We start from the raw sequence: 27747 nt of genomic DNA, 5'->3' as shown, positions 1-27747 counted from the left end.
AGACGTAATGGCTTAGTCATTCAGGCTGATTAGTTTTGTCAGGCGCTGCAAACTGAGTGATATTCCTTAGGAGTGGTATTTAGAGTGTTTTATTGTTTTGTTTTGAGTATAAAGTACTTTTTTACCCTGACTTTTTTTTCCTCAGTGCATCTAGGGTCTTACTGGTGTGATTAATCGGATGTCAAGAGCTACATAAAGATACACTCACCCTGGGTTTCAGAGGAAGTGACAACCAAGGCAGAGCTGTTGTTAATACCAGAGGCCCCACTGCATCCCCTCAAGGTCAGCACTGGACAGCTGTGGGTTCCACCAGCAGGTATGGTACAGCAGGTAGGGCAAAAAGAGCCGCGAGCGCTTCACAAGACCAAAACTCCCACACCTGAAACCTGCTCCAATACTGCATCAGTGCCCAGAAATGGCATTAGCTCCCACTTCAATTGTAAGAAAGGGGAATCCAAAGTTTAAGGAACTGGAATGTTTACATGATTTAATGGCTGGGTTTGCCATTCCTTCATGAGAAAGGCACATAAAGAAAAAAAATCTGAAACTTCTTCCACTATTCACAGAAGCCTTAGCAAAAGTGAGATAACCTAAACATGTAATGAGCTTCTACTTGCCCACTGAATTGCAGGGCTTTGTCCTAATTGACAAAAATATATTAAAAAACCCAAACACCCACAAAGCAGTCACTGGCTATAATATATAGGGGCTTTACATCTATAATATTGGAATAATAATATTGTCCATTTCTCACAGTGTTGCCAAAAAGAGCATTCGTTAGTGTTTAGTGGGCAGAGTGCACCTCAATTAAAAGATGTAAAACAAGTCTTCAGCATGCATAAACTAATGCACTTTCACCAGACTGAAATAAAATTGACTAGTTGGGGCTTTTCAGCAGCAACATGGGTATTCTGTATGGGTTCTGCCAGTTCTAGAAAAGGAATTTTCTCCTGACAGGCAATTAGCTTTCGGCTATTATTGAAATTACTCAATGGCGATTTTGCCATCTGTTACAATGTGTGCTTTTCTTAAATGCAAAAAAAACCTTGACACTTAAAGAACAGTGTGGGGAAGAAAGGTTTCTACACAAACAGGGCCCACCTTGAAAAATAATACACAAAGAACTAGGCACCTAGAACTGTAATCTCTTGTATATTATCAAAAAAAGGATCTTTCACAGAAAGTTATTTCCCCCAACAATTTTACTGATTCAAAATCTTCTATTGGGCTGCTTTCTTCCAACTGGATGAAATGCTCTAAGCATTGTTCATTAACAAAAGGAAACCTGTTCCTTTCTTCTCCCAGCCACAGTATTCATTTGTAATAACTTGGGGGTAGGGATGAGTAGTTATGTTCTCTGGGATTTGTGCACTTTACTTGAAAAGGAGTTGCAGTCTAGTGAAATCTTCAAGAAATGGAGGCTAGCTGTTAGTTAAAAATGCTTCCTTCAAGTCTTTCAGCTTCACAGTATTTATCTCTGGAAAGCTCTAGGTGGGGCATATTGATGCTTTCTCAATTAAATGGTTCCTGCTCTCATGTAATTTTTATGGCTATGAAGTTAACTGTATCGCAGTCCTCTGGTGAGTCACTCTAAGTGTACCATGGCAAGGATCACTCTTTATGTCAGCTGGTCAGGTGAATGTCCCCTATTTTTAGATGAGTCTACAGAGCTCTGTAGAGCAACCAGACTCGGCCCAGACACTCAGTCAGTTTCTGGCATTTACCTCACCTCCCTGGGGAGTCTATGGCCAGGTCTCATACTTAAGTGATGATTAGAAGAAACAAAGCATTAGATAATATCTAGGATCTTTTAAAGTAGCTTATGCTTGTGTCTCTTACTTGTGCACCACTCCTTAGAAGGGCTGGCTTCTCTCAGCTGTTGTTAGATCACTGTGACAGATAACTGATGTTTCTGAAAGTACACCACAGACCTCATCTGAGATTTTCAGAGTTTGCAGAGTCATTGGTTACTCCTAGACAAGTAACACCTTCAGGCTCAGAAGGAGTTTGATTGTACATCTGTAAGGCCGTTGGGTTGGTGGTGTTTTTATGGCTCTTCAGTGTCTGTTAACAGGCAAAGCTAACAGGCAACTGCATATAAGCTACAGTTTTATGAACTGAAATGTTGCAGTTCTACAGAAAATGTCTTCATAACTAGCCTGGTCAACCAACAGTTCCTATGGATTATTACACAAAAGAGAAACCCTTCACCTCCAGACTACAGAGTTTGCTTTACTCCATGGAGGGGAAAAGAAATATTTGGATAAAACAAGAAATTGCATTTAAGATGCTAATAATTATCACCCACAAATGCTTGAGTCCAGAGTCAGCCTCTACTCTAGATATACTAAAGCCCTGGTTTGGCTAGCACAGAATCCAGGGCCAGCTATGGCCTGTAGGGTGTTAGCACTTTGGAGTCAGCCAGGAGCTTATGCTGTGAGGGACAAAAGCCAGAGCAGCTGAACCAAGCTTCCTACAGGTGTATCCCATGCATGCCATAAATCTCATGCTCATTACAAATGGGGAAGTCTGCTACAGTTAGATCTTCTTGTACCTGCTCCTCCTCATCCCTATTAAGAAGGTCCTCAAGGAACTCAATGTCTGCACTCCTGAAGTTACAGTATCACAGTATCACAGTGTAACTAAGGTTGGAAGAGACCCCAAGGATCATCAAGTCCAACCTGTCCCAACAGACCTCACAACTAGACCATGGCACCAAGTGCCAGACCAAGTGCCAGAGATTGTTTATGCACCCTCCTTGTCGTTCTAAGGATCATGATTCAACCATTTTGTGGCCACTGCAACCAAGGCTGACCTTCAGCTTCACATTGGCCACCAGACCCTCCTCATTGATGAGAACAAGGTCCAGAATAGCACCTTTTCTCATCAGCTCCTCAACCACTTTGAGGAGGCAATTATCATCAATGCATTTCAGGAACCTTCTGGACTGCTGATGCCTTGCTATGTTTTTCTTCCAACAGATATGGGGGTGGTTGAAGTCCCCCATGAGGAGCAGGGTTTGTGAATGCAAAGCTGTTCCTATTTGTCTATAGAGGGCCTTATTCACTTGGTGTTCCTGATCTGTAGCAGATCCCCACTGTGTGTCCTCCTGCATTGCCCTTATGTGCTATGAGAATGATTCCTCCTGCCCGTATTTAGTCAAAGGTGGTAAATACAATCCATATTTTGTGTACAAGGTCCTTCTTGTCTTGGTAGGGATGGACGTAGGTCCAAACTGTTCTCTTCTGTAAGGCACACAGTTTTGATAACTTTAAACACAAATTGTATGTATTTGTTCATTCTACAAATAAAATAGGTCTGATAAAGACACAGTAAGATTTAATACTCTGATATAAATGTCATTTCTTAATGATGTCAGCTCTATAGCACTTGAATAATAAGGCCCTTTCCTTCAAGAATCACAGGCTATTTCTAACAATTGAACAAGCTTTCAGGAAGATGCATTCTGGTGGTTCTTGCAAGGAGCTTTGTGCATGACCCCATTTTAAGATCCCTGAAATGGCTCTTTAGCAACTTAGAGGATCAGGTCAATTGGCTTAAACCTTCTCTGGGTCCTAAAACGCCGAATTGGAGTGGCACTGGCAGTCAGCACTATTAGCAGCTACTGCCATCTACGGGCAGGCTCCTGTTAGCTTTCTTCCTCAACGATTCTTCATTACAAATAACGTACCTATTCTCATGCATTGAAAAATATAATGGAAGAAATTACACGCTTATTGTTGATTTCTCCACTAAAGAGAAGACAAAATAACAGCGGAAGGATTTCACCTATGCATCCACCTTAAAAGAATGGGAGAATTTGAACACTTAAAATTATTATCTGCCATAGAGGAGGAAAACAATGACAGTGCTTTATTTTCCATTTTCATTATGCTGGGTGCCACCTTCACTTTAAAACCACTGGGGCACACTTATCCCTGACATAACAGTGCTGAAATTACTCCAAATGCACCCTGTTGTTTACATATTCATTTGAATGCTGTTTTAGCCTTTTATACCACCACACCACACCCTTTTTTTCCCCTTTTTTGGAATGGTGTTTTTATTTAATCACCTGCAACAGACCCTTTACCCCCATTGATTATTTTGTTGTCTCCTTATTTTGGTGACTACATCACCAGTTTGAATACAAATTCATCTTTCCTCTATTAGAGTGACCAGAACTGTAGTTTGTAGTTGAAATGACATACTCAAGAGCCAATGAAGCTTTCCATGTGAACCACTGAAAATATCCTGCTAAATACACCTTAGAGCTATATTTGCTTTCCTTGTAGACATAGCACATTGGTGCTCTCAGAGCTTATTTTACACTCCCCTTTGATTTTCACCTAAAAGTAGAGCAGATATTATTACTCCTTATTTTGCACTTTGCATTACTTTGCCATTTCTGTTACCCCAGTTGTTAAGGTCATCCACCACTTCTTAATCCTTCTCTGCAGATTTCACTGTTACAATCATGGGCCTCACAACTCCAGGCTGTTTGCCTGCAGGGACAAAGTTTGTAGGACACTAACCTTCCGTGCTTGTTTCATTTATAGCCTCTATGTAGGACGTAACAACTTCCATCAGCAAGGGACAGATTAAAGCCAAGCATTAAGCAAGCTAGAATAATGACATGGCAGAAAGTTGTCATCCTGTCCTCTCTTGACTTGCAACTATGCTGCTTATGATTCTGTGTAGGAATTAGTCCCCAGCGCCAATTTAGCAAAACAGATAGCTCTGAAGCCATGGCAGCCTACTGAAGGTGTCTCCAGAGCTCAGTGAATCTACCTGCTAGTTAGTACATATCAATCTTCAATGCAGAGAAGGTTGGAACAGGGCATCTGGAAGATGACACTGGAAAGAGAAATGAAGGAGCTGACCTCTGATGAAAAGACAAAGTCAGCTGAGCCAGGAGATCTCTGTATCTAGTGGTAGTGACTTCACTTCCCTTAGAGAAGATGAAAATGGGCACCAATAGCCATCACATGTGGGTGCCTTTGACCCTGGATGGGATGACTTCAGTTGCAGTTGCCACCTCCATATGTACAACATTTCTTGTATACATTATCTCTATCACATCCAAGTGCAGAAATTGACTGAAAAGTGCAAACTGGCAGATGATTTAAAAGGAGATACTTCAGCAGTCACAATTTTGCTTTCCAATTGCTGTAGGAAGCGCGGAGGTTTGAAAGGGATCATTGAAGAAAGAGCACATATGACAATACACTATCGATTTCTAAATCATCCATGGATGAATAGACAACTGCATGTTCCTCTCAAATGTCAGGAAATACTCTTTGTACAGGCAATGTACATACAACAGCCACACCACTGCAAAGCTTTCACTGACAATGAAAACAAACCCAGCTGTGTGGGTGAGCCCACTCATGTCTCTGAACTTGGAATAGTGTAAGTGGTTCCAGAAACATCTACTCACGTAGGATTAGTCTGCAAGTACAGTAGTATCTTTCCAATATAATCAAGTAATTATTTTGTAGTACCAGCAATGGCTTCTACCATTCTACCACCACAACAGCTGGAGGAAATTGCTACTACAGATGCTGGCCTTGTCTACATGGACTCTCAGCCACAGAGACAAGACAGAATGCTGTGGTACTGCTATGTGCCACAGTGGTTTGCCTACCTTTGCATCTTCATCCATTCCATCTTCATACTGATTTACTGTAACTACTGATTGTGTTAAGAAGAAAAGGTGCTGCATGCTTTTTGTGAACATGCAACAGAAAAAAAAATTGCTCTGAAATGAGTGCTACCCAAAAAGAGTCTTTTAACTGGCGTGCAAAGCCCATCGACACACAGAGTCAAGCTATTTGCTTTATTTTGATTTTACAGAAACAGGTGCTAGGTAATAAATCACTAATTCAGCCCCCTTGTGAGCTCAAACAGCAGTGGTTTATATACAGCACAATTAGATATGATTGGTTACATGATTTTACATCACATCAATCTTTGTATCAGTGCTCCATCAATTACCTAATTCATTATACTATCACCAAATTCATTCGATTAAAGTGGTGCTACATTTACATGTAAACTCTTCTCCTAAAATGTGTGGGGTTTAGCAATAAAATCCCCACAGGTTATGTATGGGACACCTTGATATTCTAAGCTTTGTCCAAATTTCTGGGTTTTGTACAGAAGTCACAACAAAGCATTATGTACAAAGGTTGAGAGGGATGCTGTCTTTAGACACTGTTCTCAAGTACTGTGTCTTGTTTCTGATTACTCTTGAGATAATGTTGTCCTTTAGTCTTATAGGCTTTCCATTCTTGTTATTCTGGTTTCAAACCGGTTCATTATGTGCTTGCTCAGCTTCCCAAGTTTTTAACTCCAGACAACAGGCCAAACTGATTTCTTAAGTCCTTACAGATGTTAAGCACACTTGTTTAAACAGCAGCACGTAAGGACAAGGTAAACCTGTATTTCCAGCAGAACTGAAAGCTCCCCAGGCTTGACCCTCCCCTTGAAACCCCCAGTCTAAAGATCATTACAGAATGACAGATTTGTCTGAAATGCACTTCCTCCCTACCCCTACCCCGCCTTGCTTTTTTTCTACAATCTTTGCCCAGAACGAAGGAAAACGAAGGAAGGGGCTGGAGGTTGCACGAGAGGCATCAGATTGTGCTTGTCCTGCAGCACCAGGACCAACCTCTCACCCAAATTACTCTCCCGTTTTTCTCTTAAGTATAGCACTGCAATAGTAATGACACCAGGTGCCTGCAAAGCCTGTGCGACAAATTCCTGACATCCCAGGGCTGCGTCTCCCGAGGACTGGAAGTGGGAGGGTACCGCTGCAGTTCCCGGGAAGGAAGCGGGCAGTGTCTGCCCCCACCGGGACTGCCTTGCCCTCACTATCAGGTGACCGACCCGCCCGCGCTGCTTCCCTCACCGTGAGCCATAAAATCAACGGCCGCGGCTCGCGGCTATTGTCACGTGGCGGAGGCGGAAGTGAGGCGCCCCAGTAGCGGAAGAAGGACGCTAGGGTGGCGTGTGCTCAGGGATGGCATTCCAGTGGTAGTAGCGGCACCGGCGACAGCAGCAGCGGTTCCCTTCCTTCCCCCCTCCACCCCCCCACCCCCATTTCATCGGCGGGACCGGGTGGCATGGCCAGGGGCCAGGCGGCCGCGGCCTCGGCTGTGAGCGGTGGGAGGCGGGTGCTGCTGCTGTTGCGGCCGCGCGGCGCAGACGGCGCCCTCCCGTCAGCCGCCGCTCCACGTGACCGCAGCGTGCCCCCTTCGCCGGTGCGCCGCTGCCTGGGCGACTGGCAGGGCCTCGCCGGTCCGCCGGGCTCGCGGGCAGTCGTTACGGCCGTTAGCGGCAGCGCGGGATGGGGCAGGCGTGTTGGCGGGACCTGCGGGCACAGCTGCTGCCGCCGCCACCGCAGCGGGGAGCGGGGTGAGAGCAGGGACGGGGGGGGAGGGGGAGGGAGAGGGAGAGTGTTACCTCGCCTGACCCCGGAGCCAGGGAGCTGCGCGGGCTGCAGTGGGAATGTCCATAAGGCTAACTCAGGGCTGAGTGTTCTCTCCCCCGAAGACTAAATTTTTTTTATGCTTTACAGATGATTATGACAGCTAGAGCATAGCTGTGTTTTCTGTCCAGTTATTTTAAAATACAGTGTTTCTGAGGGCAAAGAGTTCTGACAAGTCATATTCCATCTTGCGTTCTGTCAGCTAGTTCATTCCAATGTCCAAGTGGAAACTACCCCTAGATCTGCACTCAGCGTTGAAAATATTAAAAAATAATATTTCAAACAGTAAATGGCAGATTGTGAGCGACTGCTTTGTGTCTAAATGGCAACCAGTGAAGGTTTGGTTCTTTAACAAAAGGTGAAAAGAGACTTACTCACAGCTTCCGCTGATTATGCTGGTAATGGTCAAGGAACAATCTAAAGCCTTTGACAATTGGTAGGGTTTATCTAAGATGTGATGTTCTTGGAGAGCACCTCTGAAGTGCAGCAGTAGTGTGTTGTTTTCAAGCTCTTGCACATAATGCTTGTCATTTGGATATGTTTTCAGTTTCATGCAAGCTGCGATAATCACATTCCTCATAAGTGAAAGATATTTGGGGTAGTATGGAAAACCCTGGAAAAGCAAGCATGTTGTTTAAATGTTCTTTCTTAAAAATAACTAATGTTTTATCTTTTTTCAGATGTAAGCGTCTCTGCACCATCTTTGCAAAGCAAAGGGAGTATTTCCTTACTGGGAAATAGGAGGCTTTTTTTTGACACTCATGCACTAGTCTGCCTCTTGGAAGAAAATGGTAATTTGCTAGAAATCAGTAGCTATGTTTTAATGTAATCTCATGAGTGACTTTTGTTTGGGGTTTGGTTTTGGTTTACAAAGTTTGATGCCTGCTTCTCCTTCACATGTGATGTTACAGCTTCAGTTTTATTTGTTTATTATATATTTTTTTTCAATACTGGCTAAAATGTGGGCTTTTTCTGCTTCCAAAACAAGAGTGAGCTTATTGGAATAACTTGTTATCCTACTGGTAATGAAAAATGCTAAGGAGAAATTACATTTTAAGAATCGAGAGTAAGAGTTTTCAAGGTAGTGGTTTCAAATTTGTTGATTGGATCCCTACATTAATAGTATATAGCATCTTGAATATGCAGCAGCAGGTTATGGAACTGAGTGTGGTCTGCTGTGTAAAACACAGCTTTCAGGGTAAAGCACTGTATAAAATATTGCAGAGCACTGTATGAAATATTGCTGCTCTTATACTAAAACATAGATGAAGGAATAAATTATTTTGAATTCATGCTAGTGTTGCTGAGGTTGGGAAGGTACCTTAAGGTGAAGATCAGTACAGCCAAATCAACTTCTAACAGCCCTCCATCCTGGAAGCTGTGAGGTGTCAGCCCTTTTCCAGGTGCTTTCATCTCTTTCCACATGGTAACCTAATACTCAGAAAACTCCCTCTCTTTTGCATGATCAGTGTGCTGAGACACCAAAATAATGCAACCAGCAGTTGCATGAGCATCAGGACACGTATGAAGCGTTGGCAGAAGGGATAAAGGAGAGATGGAGTACCTCTTCTTTTTGGTGGTGGCAAACCAGTTCAGCTATTGAAAGCAACTCGCTCTCAGCCCCCATACGTGCTTTCTGACACTTGACTGCTTGTTAGAAGCAATCGTGCTCTTGCAGGTGGTTCTTTTCATAGTTATGAAATCATGTTCATGACACTTTTATTCCCACATTTTGAAAGTGGTGAAGTTTAGAGTATTTCTGGGGACAATGTTTTGCAATAGTCCCCAATATATTCAGTTTAAAAGGTTTCCAGTAAGCGCTCAAAGGTTGATAAGCCTAAAATCAGAGCGGTGAACTCTATTCAGTTGTGGAGTTTTGTGCATGTTCAGTGGTACAGAAAATGTGGAGTATACTGCAAGTAGGTGTGTGCTTTTCAGGGGAATTGTTGCTCAAGAAATAGCCACGTGTGAGAGGTGACAATCCATAATACTTCTGTAAGTTTCCGGCTTTTATCCTATTAATGCGTCAGTAGTGTTTTACTACAGCAGCAGCTATACAGTGTCACATATGTAATCCAGTTCTGAGCTCCCCACTTCAAGAGGGACAGGGAGCTACTTGAGAGTCTAACAGGGGGCTACAGGGATGATGAAGGAACTGGAGCACTGCCTTATGAAGAGAGGCTGAAAGATCTGGGGCTGTTTAGTCTGGAGATGAGAAAACTAAAAGGGGATATAACAAATGTGTATAAATATGTGAGGGCTGGGTGTCAAGAAGGAAGAGGCAGTCTCTTCTCAGTTGTGCCTTGTGATGGGACAAGGGGCAATGAATGTAAACTACAGCACAGGAAGTTCCACCCCAACACAAGGAAAAACCCCTTTACTTGTAAGGGACATGGAACACTGGAATAGGCTCCCCAGAGAGGTGGTGGAGTCTCCTTCTGTGGAGACTTTCAAGACCTGTCTGGATGCTTTGCTGTGTGACCTGTGCTAGATTATATGGTCCTGTGTGCTCTGGTAGGGGGATTGGACTTGATCTCCAGAGGTCCCTTCCAGCCCCTAACATCCTGTGACAACAGATGTACAGACTAGTTGTGTTCTCTTATTAGTGCCGGATCAAGGCAAATACATTGTTTTTTTTTCACAACTGATGACTTGTTTTAACTATTAGCAAATGACATTTCTGTAAACTGTCTAGATTAAGGTCTCTCTGAATGTTCTTGCATTTTGTTTTGCTTAGGGTTCACTACTCAGCAATCGGAGGTCATTGTGTCTGCGTTGGTGAAAATTATGGACAACAACCTGGATATGGTTTACAAGGACATGGTCACCAAAGTACAGCAGGTTAGGCCAGAGACAATGGTGGGGTTAAAGTAAATCAAAACATAGTATGGCTGCTGATGAAATGTATGTTGCTGTTACTGTTAAATGCTATTTTAAAACCTCAAAGGTGAAGAACAAACATCCCTGTGTATCTTTTTTTTTCCTAGCAAATTTTGCCTTGAGTTTATGAAATACCAAAGTGGCATAGTAGACCTTTGACACCTTGAGTCCTTAGACTGTGAGTTGGAACACCAACCACAGTCAGTTTTTTAATTTCAGCCTTATTGTATCATGAAATAGGATTACTTGAGAAGACTTTGAATACCTCTCATCTCTGTGTCAGTGCATGGATTTGAATAGTTACAGCTCCTACATACAGTCTTTTGTAGACTTGTAACAAGGAAGTACAGATTCTGTCAGTTGTTTACCAACCTGCTATACCACCACCTTATTTATGTCACAAGGACATTTGTATTAGAATTGAACTGAATTTTTATATGGTTTTTGTGGTGCATAGTTAGTATAGTTTTATACACTGATAAGATACAATTTGGATGCTAATACTGGAATCTTCTGTTTCTTTGATGCATACATTGTTCATGGTATTCTCTAAACTTATGCAGCATGGGTACTTTAGTGGGAGGAAGTGAAGAAGACTTGACTGGAAGCAGCTTGATAATGCTGAGTACAGAGATCCTTCCTGGCTGCAACAAAACTGTGTACAACTGAACTCTTTAGTTTTGACTTAAGAGGGAGTGGTTATTCTAACAGATAATTGTCTGAGGGCAAGGCCAGTTCTCATCCTGCCTGTGAATTGTTTTTAGGGGGAAGGCCCTTTGTCAGGTCATACAAGGGTAGAGCTGTGTAAGGACTTGGACGTGACAGCATTCAATGTTGTCACATTGCTCATTTAGGTATGTAGGTCCAGAAATAAAACTGAAATTATGAGTAAAGCATGATTCACTGCATGTAGGATTTAAGTATCTTTGAATAGGATTCACAGTCTCTGGTGTGCTGGAATTCCCTGGCGTATAAGCTGGTCAAATAGACAACCCTTGACAAGAAGCATAGCTGAATTACAACCTCCTGGGTTGCGCTGTGAGGTTGGGATTCACAGCCCCAAGTTACCTTCTGAAAACAAGCTTTAACTTACTTTGTAGTAAACAGGCTGTTGTCTTAGAACATGAGAAAACAGCTGCTGTTGTTGTCTTTGAATTATAATAGTCTTGGCAGTATGGCATCTCATTAAGTAGTGTAGTACCTGGATTTTGCACTACCTGCCATCTAGAAAGGTTGCAGCCCATCCTTCCTAGGTTTTAGATTCTAGGCGAAGCAAATGAGGGAGTGCTTCCTTCTATGCTGATGTTTTTCCATGGTCAGTCAGGGAATGCAGTGTTTAGGGACTGTTTTCCCATGGTTAATTGTGTTTTATAGTAAGCAGTCTACAATAAGCAATCTCAACATCCTACACCCAGCTTTTCCAAATGGAAGTAAACACATTTTCCTTTGTTTTGTGATGAATTAAATGGTAAGGCATCTTCAGGTACTTCTTAGAGGTACAGCACTACAAATTAGAATAGCATTTCCTGTTGAAAATGGAGTGCCCTGTCGGATTTGTAGGGCTCTCAGTCCAGAATCAAAGGCAAGAGACTACTAGAGAGAGATCTTCAGAGAAAAGGCAATCCCTGTTTGTGTGTGTGGATAGTGTAGGATCTAGAACAATGTCTGTAGACTTGCACATCCTTGAAATTTGCAGAGGATTCTTATTAGTGTTCTCAGCTCAGTGTAACAGAGTGAGAAAAGTAATTAGAAGTGTAAGTGTAGTGCATGATTCTGGGTAGCAAAGCAGAATGAGCCCCCTTGCAGGGGAGGTTAAAAAGGAGGTATGACTGGTCTGAGAGCCAGCTTTCCTTATTTAGCTCACAGACAGATCTTCTCTTCCTCATGCCTTGCCTACCTTAAGAAGACTTGGAAGAAGCTCCTTCCTAGGCTATTAATTGAATTATTCTGATTTTGTCAAGTATTACCAACTTTTGAGCCTAACTTGCTTTTGTCGCTGTCAGTTTACCTTACTTTCTGGAATCAATCTAAAGTTGGCTAAATCACAAATTTCAGAGTACTAGAAGAACACATTTGTAGGCACAGAGAAGAAAAAACATTAGAGTTATGATATGCTCTGAGGGTTTTTCTTCTTTCTTTTGAAGGAAATTGCACTTCAGCAAGTAATGTCCCATATTGGTGGTGTGAAAAAGGACATGATCATTTTGGAAAAAAGTGAATTTTCAGCACTTCGTTCAGAAAATGAGGTAAAAAAAAATCACTATCTTGGAAAGTACTTTTCTAGCACTTCAATATTTTTTCCTAGTGGTGTGAAAGAACATCTTCTACCCAAGGGATTGTCTCTGGGGCTAGTATGCTTTAACTCCTTCATTAATGACCTTGTTGTTGGGGCAGAGGTTTTCCCCAGCCAGTCTGCAGATGATACATGACTGGGAGAAGTGGCTGATACATCAGGGAGTTGTGCTGCCATTCAGAAGGACAATCAGCAAGCTGGGGAAATGGGCTGATAGGAATTTCATGAAGTTGAACAAATGGAAATGTCAGATACTGTCTAAGTGGAGGAATTACCCCATGCACCAGGGCAGGCTGGGAAGGACCAGATGAAAAGCAGCATTGCAGAAGAGGCCCTGGGGGTCCTGTTGGACACAAAGTTGACCATGAGCCAGTGGCAAAGATGGCCAGTAGTCCCCTGGGCTGTGATTGGAGAGCTGCCAGTAGGTCAAGGGAGGTGATTCTTCCCTCTGACTGGCATTGGTGAGACTTCATCTGGAGTGCCGAGTTCAGTTCTGGGCTCTCCAGTGCAAGGAAGATACGGATGTGCTGGGCAGAGTCCAGCAAACATGGAGAAAGATCAGTAGGGTCTGGAGTATCTGACACATGAGGAAAGACTGTGAGAGCTGAAACTGTTCAGCCTGGAGAAGAGAAGGCTCAGAGGGCATGTAATTAACATACAAAAGTATTGAAGGCAGTATAAAGGCAACACAGGCTCTTTCTGCTGTTGCCCAATGACAGAACAGTAGGCAATTAGCACAAATCAAAATGCAAGAAATTGTTTGAGCATAAGAAAACCCTTTCTGATGTAAGAGTGGTAGAAGACTGGAAGAGGATCCTCAGAGATCACGTAGATTCACTCTCCTGGAGAGACAGTAAACCCAACTGGACACAGCCCTGAGCAACCTGCAGGGGATTGAAGGGGATTATTTCCAGAGACAGTTAATGTTACAGCTGTACCTATTTCATATATACTTTGAAAGAGGAAAAAGTAATAGAATAACTTGGTTTAGAAAGGACCTCTAGAGAATACTACAGAGGTGCAGACTGCAGTATGATTCCCATTTAACCTCTATTCTTAGAGCACAGCAAACCCATCTCTCTCTCCTTACCTCCAACATAATGTGCTCCAGCCCTCACCATCTTGGCCTTCCACTGGACTGGCTCTAGTATGACAACATTTTTCTTCAGGGAGTCTAAAGCTGGACACAGCGCTTCCAGTGCAGGCTCATAGATAATGAACATGGAGAAATAACAACTTCTTTTGGCCTGCAAGGTTTACTCTTGTTAATAACATGATCATAGAATGCTAAGGGTTGGAAGAGACTTCCAGAGATTGAGTCCAATTCCCCTGCAATGCAGGATCACTTAAGGCAGGCGACATCTTGTGCATTTGCACACCTTTCCTGCAGTGAAACATTGCTAGCTTTTGCCAAACATGCATCTGTATACACATGTACTGACACAGTTAAAGCATTCTTGCTTTGCCTGTTTTTCACAGCATGGATAGTGGTCATTGTTGCTGATTGTGCAAATTCATTAGTGTTTCTAGATGATGTGGGGTTATATCCAGTGACAAAATGTACAATTTTTTTTTTTCCACTCTTTCAGAAAATAAAACTTGAACTGCAGCAGATAAAGAAGCAAGTTATGGTAAGATTACCCTGCTATTATAATTAAGAATTAACACCTGGATAGTTTGCTTGGGATATAAAAAGTTTTCTGGATTTTATTTTTAAAGCTGTGCTTAATTGATGTAATATATAGGATACTGAAATAGCAGCTGGTGGTGCACTGTGGGCTGCAGCAAAGGCAACTTCATGCCTGCTTCATTTGTGGCAGCAGAGAACTGGGAATGGTGCAAGAGGTGAAATAAAAATGAATTGACGTTTTTTGCACTTAATATGTCTTTGATAATTCAGATTCAGAAAGTGGCTGCCATGTCACAGTTAAGCCTGAGTGAAGTTTTGCTCTAAGAGCTACTTGTTACATGTAAATATGCAACTTAATTTTAAAATAATACCACTCACTACTTGAGCTGGGTTTGGGGTTTTTTTTTGTTTAGATTCTTTATTTGGCTGGTTTTGCTTGTTTTGATTTGTTTGGGTTTTGGTTTTGTTTGGTGTGTTGTTTTTTTTTCATTTTGGGTTTTGTTTGGGGTTTTCTGGGGGTTTTTTGTTGTGGTGTTTTTGTGTGGTTGGTTTTTTTTTTTTCCCCCCCTGAAGATTCATCTGTTAACAGTCCAGAATTTAAAATAGCTTCTGAATGGCTTCTTCAGGTCAGTGAGTTTGGGACCATTTATGTTTGGTCCCATTTGTTTGGAAGTAAAGGACTACTGCACAAAACCAGACTTTGTAGAAAACTTAATCTGTTAATTATGATACAAATTCTTACCAGGTTTAAGCATCAGTGCTGTGTTTCTGTTCATGGTTTGCCTGTCTTGAGTAGCAAACCAAACACCTTTCTACCATCAGAAACCTCTTACAATCTGTTATTCCAATGGGTGTGGAATCATAAGCAGCCTTTATGTCAGATGTTTGTGCAAGAGTGATGAAGATTGGAATCAAGTCTTCTGACTTGAGAACTGCTGTGTTTGTTTCCTGAGATGTCCTTCTTAGCTAGAAGGATGAAGCACTCTTCTTTTCCCTAGAACCTATCAGACTACTGGACTTTGAGGTAGTCGACAATATGATAAACTCAGCCTAGTGCCTCCTTGCCATTCCTTTCTTCAATTTCTTTTTGCAGTCTCCAAAATGAGAATACAAATTTTTCAAGGATTGTGCTGTGTGTTTCATACTATGTTATGAAGTGCTTAATGCATCTGGGTTTTTGGGAAATGCTTTTAAAATTAGTTCAGCATCTAATTTTTGAATCCTAACACCTTTTTTTAATCCACTGCTGGAATATCAAGGATCCAAATCATCTTTCCTTGAAAGCTAAAGGTCTTTAAATTGAACTTTTAACTGTAAATGTAGTTCTCACAAGGACAAGTTATTTTATGTCTGCTGATACTTGTTCCTCTAAAAGACAAAAAGAAGTGATGTAGAATAGTAAGAAAAATTTATTTCTAGGTTTTGATTCATTAAGCTGTAATGTATCATACTGTGATGACATCTAGTTATAAACCAGTGAAGTTCAACAATTCAGATGTAGAAATTGAGTCTAATTATTGTTCATTCTAATTTAATGAACTCTTAACTAGCTGACATTGGCCTACTTGAGAGATGCTTACTTGGTTTTAATAGCAGAATCTCCCAGAACATCAGCAGTCTTTTGCTCTTCCCACACATTCAGCTGATCAGCAGTTTGCCGCATGACAAACTGTCAGCTGGCTGGAATTCCTGCCAGGAGGTTGCATTAAAATGGCAGCTGTCACTGAGAAATGCAGGAATCACTTACAGCTATTGATGAACTAAAATGCAAGTTTCCAATTTCTGATAGCTTAAAGTTAGATGTTTAAAAATAAAATGAATGCTTTACTGTTCCTGAAATGCCTGTGGCTTTTTATGAAAGCTCTCGATGTGGTCTTTAGAGACAGGTATTCTATTTTGAAAGGTTAGAAACTGATTTTGAAGTTATTTTCAGCATCAAGGTTGCTTTATGGAGGAAGGCCAACTTACAGGTGTACCTAGGTGTGGATATCTATAGAATTCAGAAGTATGAAATATGTGAAACATTCCCCAGCGTTTATGGAAGGGTGTGCTCTCCATGAAGTGCAGTTCTCAGTGTACTGGTTTTAAAAGTAATTGCTCATTTTTCCTTCTGAGATCCAGTTCATACTACTGGAACACGAGTATTTCCTGGGGGAAGAATAGTAATACTTTTACTTTGGAAAATTGTGTATTAGTTGGAGAGAATCTTGATTCCTAACATGCTTGTGATTAAATGGTAAATCTTGCTTGCTGCTTTTATCAATTTTTCCCCATTAGGATGAAATTACCAAAGTTCGTGCAGATAACAAGTTAAACTTAAACCTAGAGAAGAGCAGAGTAAAAGAACTGGTAAGTTTTAATTGCTTTCTTCTGAAATCCCTCACAACAGAGGAATCTCCAGATTTGGGTAAAAGAATCTTACCCAAAGAGCATTTCCGTACTAATTTATAGTATATTCCAGCTTTAAGATAGTATTAATGCAACTTGTCCTTACGCTGCTATAGTATAAGGTGTCCTGTTTGATTTTGTTTGTCTATTCTGATACTGTTTTAATATCAGAATTAACACATAAATATATTAGATACTTAATCTAAATGTGCTGCCTATCTGCCTAGAGATTTTCTGTCTTACTATTCTTTCTCAATGTTCACACTTAAGTTTACACTTGGATTACATTTACCATTGCTGAAATGTTTCATCTCACTATAGGTGGAGAATTTATAGGGTAGCTAGTTTGCCAGAAAATACTTAAGTGTGAAAATTGTTGTTGTGATTTATTTTTATCTTTTATTTTTATCTTTTTTAATTTTTAACTGCTGCTGGCTCAGATGGTTTTAAGCTTTGCAATATCTGGCAGAACTGATGTAATAGTAAAATAATACAGATGAAGAATTAGAAGGTTACAGTTTTGCATTATGTGTAGCACCTTAAACAGAGCTCTGCTCCCATAGGTATTTTCTTAATAGCTCTTAGCATCTCAAAGAAATTGCATATTCTAGGTTAGAAGATCTTATAATGACATTTTTCTATTTCCTTTTCTCATTCAGTCATTTTTCACAGGCATGTAATGATGTAATGCCTCCAATTAGGCAATAAGAACTGTGGAAGTATATACAATTATTCTTCTGTGTACTCCTTGGAAGTTTTTCCCATGTTTAGGAAAAAGGAGTGTCAGTCATTCAGTGTAATGACTAGCAGACTCTTACATTGTGATAGATGGTTGAATCAGGTATCATTTGTTAAGTAGAATCCTTGTTTAAGGCTTAGTACTTCATGTTAATGTTTTAAAAGATGGCTAGTGTATTGACTGTAGATCATAAGCCTTGCAATGCTTTGGATGTATGAAATCTATTTAAAATCACTTAATGAGTGATAAATCAGGCAAATTTTCTTGCAAATTCATGTAGGAAACTCTAAATGCTGTGTCTTAATGAGCTGATTTCACTTTAAATTTCTTGGAGTCTCCTGTATTGCTGAATGCACATCTATGCTATGACTGATACCTGCAGTGATAGGTGAAAGCCTGGTACAAAATTCCATCTATATTCGTGTGTTCATGTATCACAGTGCCTGTAAGGTTGCTGTTAAAAATGTCAAGATGCGTCTGACAAAACTGAATTTTCTTTGCCTTGTGAAAAATGCAGGCCTTTGGGAAATCTCCCTGTTACATTTGCTTTCCTCCTTTTCTCTGTGTAGTAGTGTTATTACAGAGGTGTGATGATGCCTTGCAGTATAAAGGTGGTATTCTACTGTCTTAAACCTAAGTTGAAAATCCTTGGGTTTGACAAGAGTTCTAGCCACCAAGGAAAGCTTTAACAAACGCAAACAAAAGAAGCTTGTAGAGTAGAATGTAACCAGAAAATGTGTATTTGGCTAATGGCACCTATTTAAAGGAAAACAGATGAGGGATTTCAAAATTACTTATTTTCAGTGACATGGTTCTTTTGATATTGCTGATCAGTTTACTAATCTGAGGTCAAATTCTTGTGTGAAATTTCACCTCAAACATATTTAGACTCTTTAGTAAATATTCTGTCGTTTTACCACTTTCAGAAATGTATAATTCTGTAAAATGTCTGAATTTCTTTTTTCAATCTCCCCCTTCTTCAGAATCCAGTGACTGTTTCAGTGATTCCACACATGGTGTTACTTGTCTTCCTTATTCCATTTTATACATTTGTAGCAGCCTGCTATCTCTTAGCTCCATCTTTAGATCAGTCAAAAGTCCAAATATAGTTCTAGGTGCTCAAAGAGTTTCTCAATGCTGGGGCTTTATGTAGACTAATATGCGTTTAATTTTTAAGTGGAATAAGATTCCAAAGTGCAGCAAAAATAAAGGCAAGTTTCCACTTGGGAATATCAACAGATGAGGTCATTGCTGTGTAACAGGATTTTGAGATGAATACTTGGTGGTCTTAGTACTCTGCACTATAGGCTGATGGCTTAGCAGGTGTCTATGAATAACTGAATTTCCTCAGTAATGGGGCAGGAACTACTACAGATGTCAAGGTAAATCATGCCTATTTGAGCCAAAGTTAACCTGCCTTAGAGGTATGCTTCTTAATTTAGATTTCACTTTCCTTGAACCACAACAGATTTAACTTAAACCATAATTTCTGATGTTCCACAAATTCAATCTGAGATACAAATGTTCTGTACTGAACAAATGCATCATGAAACGCAGTTCTGAATAACACAAACAGTGAGTACATGCAATGCTGACTAAACAGTTCTTTGGTAGCAGAGTTGGATAGGATGTTTTACAACTTTACTACCCTTCCTGAAGAAAGTAGATGGTTCAGTCTTAATTATGTTCAATGGATTACTTAACAGTTCCAGAGTTGCCCTTCATAATCTTAGATAAATCTGTCAGCCTTTCTTTTAGCTGCTTGCATATAATCATAGAATTGTTTCAGGTGTAAAAGACCTCTGAGGTCATAGAGTCCAACAGTCGCTCTAGCACTGCCATGGCCGTTAAACCATGTCTCAAACTGCCATGTCTACATGTGTTTTGAACACCTCTGGGACCAGTGACTCCACCACCACCCTGGGCAGACAATTTTAATGCCTGACCACTCTTTCAGTAAAGAAACTTTACCTAACATCCAAACTCAATCTCCCCAACACAATTTGAGGCCATTTCCTCTTGTTCCAGCACTTGATAGCAGGGCGAAGGGGCTGACCTTCACCTTGGTACAACCTTCTTTCAGGGAGTTGTAGGGAGCAATAAGGGCTTCCCTCCTACTTCTCAAGACTAAACAGCTCCAGTTCCCTCAGCTGCTGCTCACAATGAAACTTGTTTTCCAGACCCTTCAGCAGCTTTGTTACCTTCTTCTGGATGCACTCCAGATGTCCTTGTTGTAGTGAGAGGCCCAAAGCTGAACACAGTATTCAAGGTGTGGCCTCAACCATACTGAGTATGGGGAAACAATTACTTCCCTACTCCTGTTGGCCACACTATTTCTGATACAGGCCAGGATATTGTTACCTTTGGCTGCCTGGGCACACTGTTGGCTCATTTTCAGCTGGCTGTCAAGCAGCACCCCCAGGTCCTTTTCTGCTGGGCACCTTTCCAGCCACTCTACCTCAAGCCTGTAGCATTGCTTGGGATTGTTCTGACTCAAGTGCAGGACCCTGTTAAACTTGGCCATGTTATGCCTCATCTAATTGACAATGATCTGTTGAGAGGTGTGTGTGTATATATATATACAGATTTTGCAGAAGATGAGTGTCTGACAGACTTGCTACACTTTGCTGTTCAGAGGTATCTAAATTGTACTTTTCCAAAGGATGGGAATTACCCTGTTATATTGTCTCCCATGTGCTGTCAGATGATCATCTTGTCTAGATTCAGTGTTCTATGGAATTCAGAAACTAAGGAATGCATTTTAAGCGTAAGGGGGAAAGTTTAATGACAATATCATGTTTATCTTTTTTTCCTCTCTAGTACTCACTGAATGAAAGAAAACTACTGGAAATGAGGACAGAAGTAGTGGAATTGGTAAGAACTTGGCAACTGATCACTACACAGCACTTTTTATATTTGTGTTGCAGATTTTTAACTGGTTCATGTCTTTAGGGACTTTAATGTGCAGTGTGTCGTTGTGCTTTATTACTTCCCTGTACAGTATCATATCAGTACAGGTAACTGAAATGCCTACAGAAGAAAAGGCTTTCATGTGTATGTTGGACTGTGGATGTGTATATAAACTGTTCAATGCTCACTTGGTTCTGAAACTTCCTGCATATGCTGTTGTCTCTAAATGGAATTGTACTCTTAATGTTAGTTTGTAAAATTCTTTTTCCCCATGTTCACTGTGACTGAAACACGTTGCTAGATAGATTTGGCTTTATTTTAGAGGAGGTTTTTACCAAGCACTTCCCCTTCTTTTGTTTTCTTTCTGTAGGACAGGGGATTATCCCTAGGAAGTTGTCCAGTAGTAAATTTTTGTCTGGTTCAAAATGCTTCAGTGGTGCTGATTTGAAAATATCAGCAACTCAGCAGCTTTGTTCTTGGTTTAGAGGATCTGTCTTTCAGTCTGAGTGATAATCTCATTTTTTCACAGAAGTCCTGCCTTTGTCATAATCAAATTCTGATTTTTTGTCTGTTTTGTGGTAGAATTCCTTCCAAGATGGAGAAATGTTTTTGTACCTCAGAAGACCAATTCTCAGTTCTTCTAATAATCCATAAATCTTTATGCTCCAGTATGTTTTTGTCATAAGAGGCACTTAGACTTCTCAATAACTCTTATGATTGCATAGTCCCCCTTCAGTGAGACAAACGACAGATTGAAGTTAATGTTTATGCTGCTAGATTGAGATAAGAAGGCATCCAGTTCAGCAACTTTGTAGATTACCTGTTAAGGAACACATAATTAGAGAGACTTTATGTTCAGCAAATCACTCAGTTCCTTGGATATAATCAGCTAGGAAGGAGCTTGTATGTTGTTTTGCATTCAGAGAAAAACAACGTCAGGAGGAACCAAAAATACAGCTTGAAGGGATGGGTTACATTTCTAAATAAACTAGAAACTGTTCAAATGACATCATTTTGTTGCTTTGGCTTTTAGCATGCACAACAAGATCGAGCTCTGACCCAAACAGACAGAAAAATAGACACAGAAGTTGCAGATCTGAAAACAATGCTCGAATCGCACAAACTTGATAATATTAAGTATTTAGCAGGTAAGGAATCTGATGGTTGGGTCTGATCATGAAGCTGCTAACCACTATTGAATGTTTGGCAAACACTCACAGTATCACAGAATCGCCAAGGTTGGAAGAGACCTCAAAGATCATCAAGTCCAACCTGTCACCACAGACCCCATGACTAAACCATGGCACCAAGTGCCACGTCCAGTCCCCTCTTGAATACCTGCAGGGATGGTGACTCCACCACCTCCCTGAGCAGCTCATTCCAATGGTGAACGACTCTCTCCATGAAGAACTTTCTCCTCACCTCAAGCCTAAACTTCCCTTGGCACAGCTTGAGACTGTGTCCTCTTGTTCTGGTGCTGGTTGCTTGAGAGAAGAGACCAACTCCCTCCTGGCAACAACCACCCTTCAGGTAGTTGTAGACAGCAATAAGGTCTTCTCTGAGCCTCCTTTTCTCCAGGCTAAACAATCCCAGCTCCCTCAGCCTCTCCCCGTAGGGCCTGTGCTCAAGGCCTCTCAACTGACTGTATTCATAAAGGCTCCCATAAAAAAAAAAACACCACCAAAACCAAACCTTGAAATAGTCAAGATTAGCAGGTTGGTTTGTGTACTTAACCCAAAGTTTCCTATGATTTGCAGCTTTATTTTGGATGGCTGTGGTTTCTTAGGTTTTTTTTCCCTGCTTTATACTGTGATAATAATGTCTGAGAAATATGAAAGTCTGCCTGTTAAGAAGGGCCAAACAGTTCTTCTGTGCCTGACTTAATTTATAAAAACAGCCTGCTGCAGGCATTCCTGGGATTTCTTTATCTGTCTGATGGAGATCATGTGGAAAATGCCAGAAGATACACATGCAAAACAGACCATTTCAGCTTTTCTGACTGTTCAGCACCACGTTCTTTAATTTCTCATTTTTCAGGCATGTGCCTTCGAAAAATACTCTCTCTGCGTGTGTGCCTACGGTATTGCCCCTAAGTAACTTTAATATTTTGACATTCTGCTACTGAGTGTGCAGTGCTATTAAATGAGCAGGTTTGCAACAGAAAATTGCTTTTCTGACTTAGATTTTTCTGATTATTCGTTCACAATGGATTTTTGTCGCAAGTACAATCACTTAGGTCTATTCATAGTGCTGTACTTGAGGCATATCCTTTAAAGAGAGCCATTATGGAAAATAAAAGGCAATTTATTGAAACGAGAGGAAATTCTTCTCCCCACTGTCCTTACTCAAAATCATGTTGAACTCTGCATGGAAAACCAAAAATAATTTGCACTGTGTTGGAAGAGCTCTTTTTGCAAACAATGGCAAACCTCTTCTGTGTATCTACCTAGAAATCAAAAGTTGATTTTATTTAAATAGATTTTGGGGCAGGGAGGATGTTAATTGCATACTGATAAGCCTAATTCTAAAAGTAACTTTCATTTATTTGTTTGCTGAATACTTGCCTGTATTTTAGTCATGCTGTTACTTGTTCTTCAAATGTTGTTCTTCAACTGTTAATTTGCCATAGTGATCTTTTTTTGGAGTGGTAAGCAACTAAGGGTTACTTGCAGCTTTCTGGTAACTTCCCCACTGTCCCTGCCTTCTTTTTTTCCCCCCTTCCTTCTTGCTTGTCATTTTTGTGCCACTCCACCTTGAAATTGTTATAAACTAAAGCCCTTATTTTCTTACATGGGGAAGGAAGAGGTGGTGTTCATGCTTTTAGCATCGTAGTAAGATGTATACATAGCTTTTTGAGGAAATGTTTGGAAACCTAATGATTTAATGTCTCTATTTTCTTCCCCCTCCCCTCCTTTTTTGTGTTTTTCTTTCAGGTTCAGTATTTACATGCCTTACTGTAGCACTGGGATTTTATCGTTTATGGATATAATAAAACATCAATTTCTACTTTCTGATTTCTGGCCCCCCCAAAAAAAAGTACTGTATTTGCCTGGACTTTAACTGCATCTGGACTGGTTTATTTATTCTTTTTGTAAAGCAGACTGTATTAAGAATGTAACCAAAGATGTGCCTAGAAACCAGCTGCACACACAGTGTGCAGACTGTAAAACTTACCTCTGATGAGAGAATGGTATACACATCTCTGCTGTGTCTCTCCATTCTGGACTGCAGTACACATTGCTGCTACAAAATACCATGTAGGCGAAGACTGACATTCATACCATTCATACAGGGCTGAAAGCTGTGGAGAAGGATCTGAAATCATGGGAATCATGTTCACTGGCTGTTCAGACATGCTTGCTGGGGATCAGTGGCACGTATCGGACTCAAGTCTGGATTATTAATGTAAAACTGAAACTACACATTTTATGGCTTGGAGGCACTCTTGTATAAGTAGAATTTGTGCTAACTGAATCACGCTTACTTCCCTCTAACACTTGTTCATAGTTACTGTTATTAAATATTTGTTTGGCTATCTTTATAACATTACACTTAGCAGCTTCTTTTCCAGATGGCCGTCCAGTCAGTCATGTTCCATGGGAGAGCGCTGTGTAATGACAGCAGTGGTTGTTGCTAGTTTTGTTTGTAATGCATTTGTAGAGATTTTTGTGACTGACTCGCCTTTGGTACCTGTAAGTATCTCTCATTCATTCCATATGCTGTTTGTTAACTTTACTGTCACTGGAAGCTTTGAAATGCAGTAAAGTACACTAGTTGTGTTGATGTAGTGTTAAGTGATACAAAGTGTCTCAGGTGCTGCCTTCTTCATGGAAGGGAATTGATGCTTGTAGAAAGATTTTTAAATTGTGGTTGTGAAGCAAGATCTTAAGTGAGGGAACTGCACTGCTCACAGTATTCTCTAGTTTTTGTTGTTTTAATTAAAGTAGTCTGCTGGCTCTTCAGATACAGAACTTCATTACTGCCATAATCACTATTGGAGACCTACAGGGATGCTTAATCCAGTTCTGAGCAAGCCCATCTGAACCAGGAAGTACAACTGAACTCAGTGAAGGAAGGCATCCAGTGTGCCCTTCTTCCTATGGCAGGGAGATTAGAGTAGATGATCTCTAGGGTCCCTTCCAACCTAAGCTATTGTATGATTCCACTGATGAAATGACTGCTTTAGTAGCAGAGCTGCCCTCTGTGTTCCTTCAGTTAAGGGAAATTTCCCTTTCTTGCTTGCTCTTAGGAGGAGAGAACAATCAATGCAGTGGTAATAAACTTTGTCAGAGATCAACCCCATCTTTGCTTAGTGAAAGTAAAGCTGTCTGGCTCCTTTGTGCCTGTACTGTAATAAACATTTAATATTTTTGGTAGTTGGAAGTGCCAACTTTGAATCACAGGCAAGTGCAGAGGAAGAAATGGATGCCTGTAACAGTACCATACTGGCCTGAAATAAAGAATGTTGAATATTTCATGGACTATGCTGAGTTTTCATTATAAGTGCAATGTTTAAATTTGGATTTATTCCCTTTGAAGGTAAGTCACTGCTGGTGCTTTGTTGGGTTTTTTTAAGCTAAGAATGGGTAAAGTCAGTCTCATCTCCATGCCTGGCAAGATGATGGAGCAGATCCTCCTGAAGGCTTTGCTAAAACAGATGAAAAATGAGGACAGGGTGAGGGGTGATAACCACCATGGCTTCACCAAGGGCCAGTCCTTGGTGGCCAAACTTGGTGGCTTTCTGTGATGGCTAAGGGAAGAACGACTGGTGCCATCTACCTGGACTTGTGTAAAGCATTTGATACTGTCCTGCATGACATTGTGGTCACCAAATTGGAAAAAAACGGACTTGAGGGATGGACCTCTCCCTGAATAGGTAAAGCCAGCAAGCATGGGGAATGGCAAATGACAAGGGGAAGAGCTAGCAGGAGGAAGAAACCTCCCTCAAAGCCTTAGGTGGCTCTACAGAACCAGCTCGCGGTTCTGCAGACTGAGAAGGAAAAAAAGTGTGCACCTAAGTCCACAGACCCAAGTAAAGTAGCCAGATGAGCTTCCTGTTCAATAAGTACAGAAACCAGGAAAAAGCACCAGGTGATAGCAGGGGGCAGCTCCCTTCTGAGAGGCACAGAGGCATCCATTTGCCATCCTGACCCACAATCTGGAGACGTGTGCTGCTTCCCAGGGGCCTGCATCAAAGGTGTAACAGAGGTTGAGACTTTGTACATGCTGCTGATTTATCCACTGCTGCTGTTTAACATGGACAGCAGTGACACAAGTGTGAGCAATCTAAAGAACATCAAGAGGGACTGGGAGTGGTAGTGAAGGAGATGGGAGCACAGGTGGTCTTTTCATCAGTCCTAGTTAAAGAGAAGGGGATTGAAAGGGCTGGTTAAATTGGGGAAAAATCAATAAATGGTTGAGAGAGTGGTGTCATCATGGGGCTTGCTTTGAGAAATTTGGTGGTCTGGGGGCTGATGGACTATATCTTTCAGAGAAGGGGAAGAACATCTTTGGCTACTAGCTTTCCAAGCTAGTGAGGAGGGCTTTAAACTAGGATTGCTGGGGCAAGGGATCCTCCAGCTGTCCCACATCAGCACCAATGACACTAATAGGCACCCTGGGCTTGGAGTTGGACCACAGGATGGGAAGAGAGCAGGATAAGGCAACTTTAATCAGTACTATCAACTTCAGTGGAGACCCAACTTGAATGCCTCTACACTAATGCATGGAGAATAAGCAAGAAGAGCTACAGATGTGCATGTGGCTGCACAGCTACGATGTCATAGGCATCACTGAGAGGGGTGGGATGGCTTTCACAACTGGAGCATAGGAATTGATAGTTACAAGCTCTTTGGGAAAAACAGGGGAGAAGGGGAAAAGGTGTTGCCCTCTACACCAAGGACTGACTGGAGTCTGTGGAGCTCTACCTGGGGCTAGATGAAGAGCTGACAGCTTAGGGGCAAGTGTTAAAGGGAAGGCAAGGGAAAGAGATGTCATAGTGGAAGTCTGCTTAAGGCTACCTGAACAGGAAGATCAGGTGGATGAGGCCTTCTGTAAACAGATAGGAGCAGCTTCACATTCACAAGCCTTGGTCCTCATGGGAGATTTCAACCACGCTGCTAACCATCCAAAGGGCAACACAGCAGGGCACCAGCAATCTAAGAGATGTCCTGGAGTGCATTGATAACAACTCCCTCCTTCAAGCAATAATGGAACCCACAAGAAAAGGTGCTGTGCTGGACTTTGTCCTCACCAACAGGAGGGGCTGGTGAGTGATGTGAATCTCAAGGGCAGCCTGGACTACAGCGAGCATGAAATGACAGAGTTTAAGTTCCTCTGATCATTAAAGAGGGTGTGAAGCAAACTCACTGGACTTCAAGAGACCAGGCTTCATCCTTTTCAGGGATCCACTTGGCAGGGTGTCATGGGATAAGGCCCTGGAGGGAAGAGAAGCCAAAGAAAGCTGATTAATACTCAAGAACCCTCTCCTCCAAACCCAGGAACAGTGCATCCCAAGAAAAAAGGCAGGCAAGAATGGCAGGAGACCATCATGGATGAGTAAGGTGATCCTGGACTGGGCACAAAATGAGTCTATAGGGAGTGGAAACAAGAACAGATCACATGGAAGGTTTACAAAGAAGTTGTCTGAGCAGCTAGGGAGCAGGTTAGTAAAGCAAAGCACAGATAGTATCAAATTTGGTTAGGGATGTGGAAGGGGACAAGAATTTCCTCAGGTACATCAAGAGCAAAACGAAGGCTAGAGAAGATGTGGGGCCTCTCCAGAACCAAAATGGAGACTGGTCATGAGGGATACAGAGAAGGCTGAGGTACTTAGTGACTACTTTGCCTCAGTCCTCACTGGCAAGGGCTGTAGCCACACCACCCAAGCTCTAGAAGGCAAGGGTACGGACTGAAGAAAGGAAGATCTGTTCACTATAAGCTACAATCAGTTTCAAGACCATCTAAGGAACCTGAAGGTACACGAGTCTGCAGGGCCTGGTGACATCCACACTCAGATTTTGAGGAAAATGGTGGATGAAGTTGCCAAGCTGCTATCTATCATATTTGAAGGGTCATGGCAATCTGGTGAAGTTACTGCTGACTGGAAAGGGGGAAACATAACTCCCATCTTTCAAAAGGTGAAAAAGGAAGACCCTGGAAATTATAGGCCTGTCTCTGGCAAGATCATGGAGCAGATCCTTCCTGAAGGGAAATACAACTGGTGTCATCTCCTGTAAAGCATGTGACACTGTCCCACATGACATCCTGGTCACCAAATTGGAAAAACATGAACTTGAGGGATGGACCATTCCGTGGATAGGGAATTGGCTGGATGGTCACACTCGGAGAGTTGCTGTCAATGTCAAAAGGGAGACCAGTGGTGAATGGCATCCCTCAGGGGTCAGCACTGAGGC

The 27747-nt window shown here is 41.5% G+C and overlaps 1 protein-coding gene across 1 annotated transcript; it reads left to right on the top strand.

The window, feature by feature from the left end:
* The first annotated feature begins 7117 nt into the window (after positions 1–7117).
* Positions 7118–24269, top strand: MCUR1 (mitochondrial calcium uniporter regulator 1). Its single transcript, XM_054164353.1, has 9 exons — positions 7118–7419; positions 8173–8283; positions 10230–10333; positions 12517–12618; positions 14255–14296; positions 16573–16644; positions 20243–20296; positions 21366–21480; positions 23266–24269. Exons 1-9 carry the CDS (start codon positions 7128–7130, stop codon positions 23319–23321), a joined length of 948 nt encoding a protein of 315 aa, XP_054020328.1. The 5' UTR covers positions 7118–7127; the 3' UTR covers positions 23322–24269.
* Positions 24270–27747: the final 3478 nt, after the last annotated feature.

This window comes from Dryobates pubescens, chromosome 9 (genome assembly GCF_014839835.1).
Source record: "Dryobates pubescens isolate bDryPub1 chromosome 9, bDryPub1.pri, whole genome shotgun sequence".
In the NCBI taxonomy this organism is placed as follows: domain Eukaryota; kingdom Metazoa; phylum Chordata; class Aves; order Piciformes; family Picidae; genus Dryobates; species Dryobates pubescens.
Note: the sequence above shows the minus strand (reverse complement) of the source record. Positions and strands in the feature narration are given on the sequence as shown.

Coding starts and splice junctions, on each gene's coding strand:
- MCUR1 (XM_054164353.1), top strand. CDS start 7,128: ATGGCCAGGGGCCAGGCGGCCGCGGCCTCGGCTGTGAGCGGTGGGAGG. Junction 10,334..12,516: donor TGGTCACCAAAGTACAGCAG/GTTAGGCCAGAG, acceptor TTTCTTTTGAAG/GAAATTGCACTTCAGCAAGT. Junction 12,619..14,254: donor CACTTCGTTCAGAAAATGAG/GTAAAAAAAAAT, acceptor CCACTCTTTCAG/AAAATAAAACTTGAACTGCA.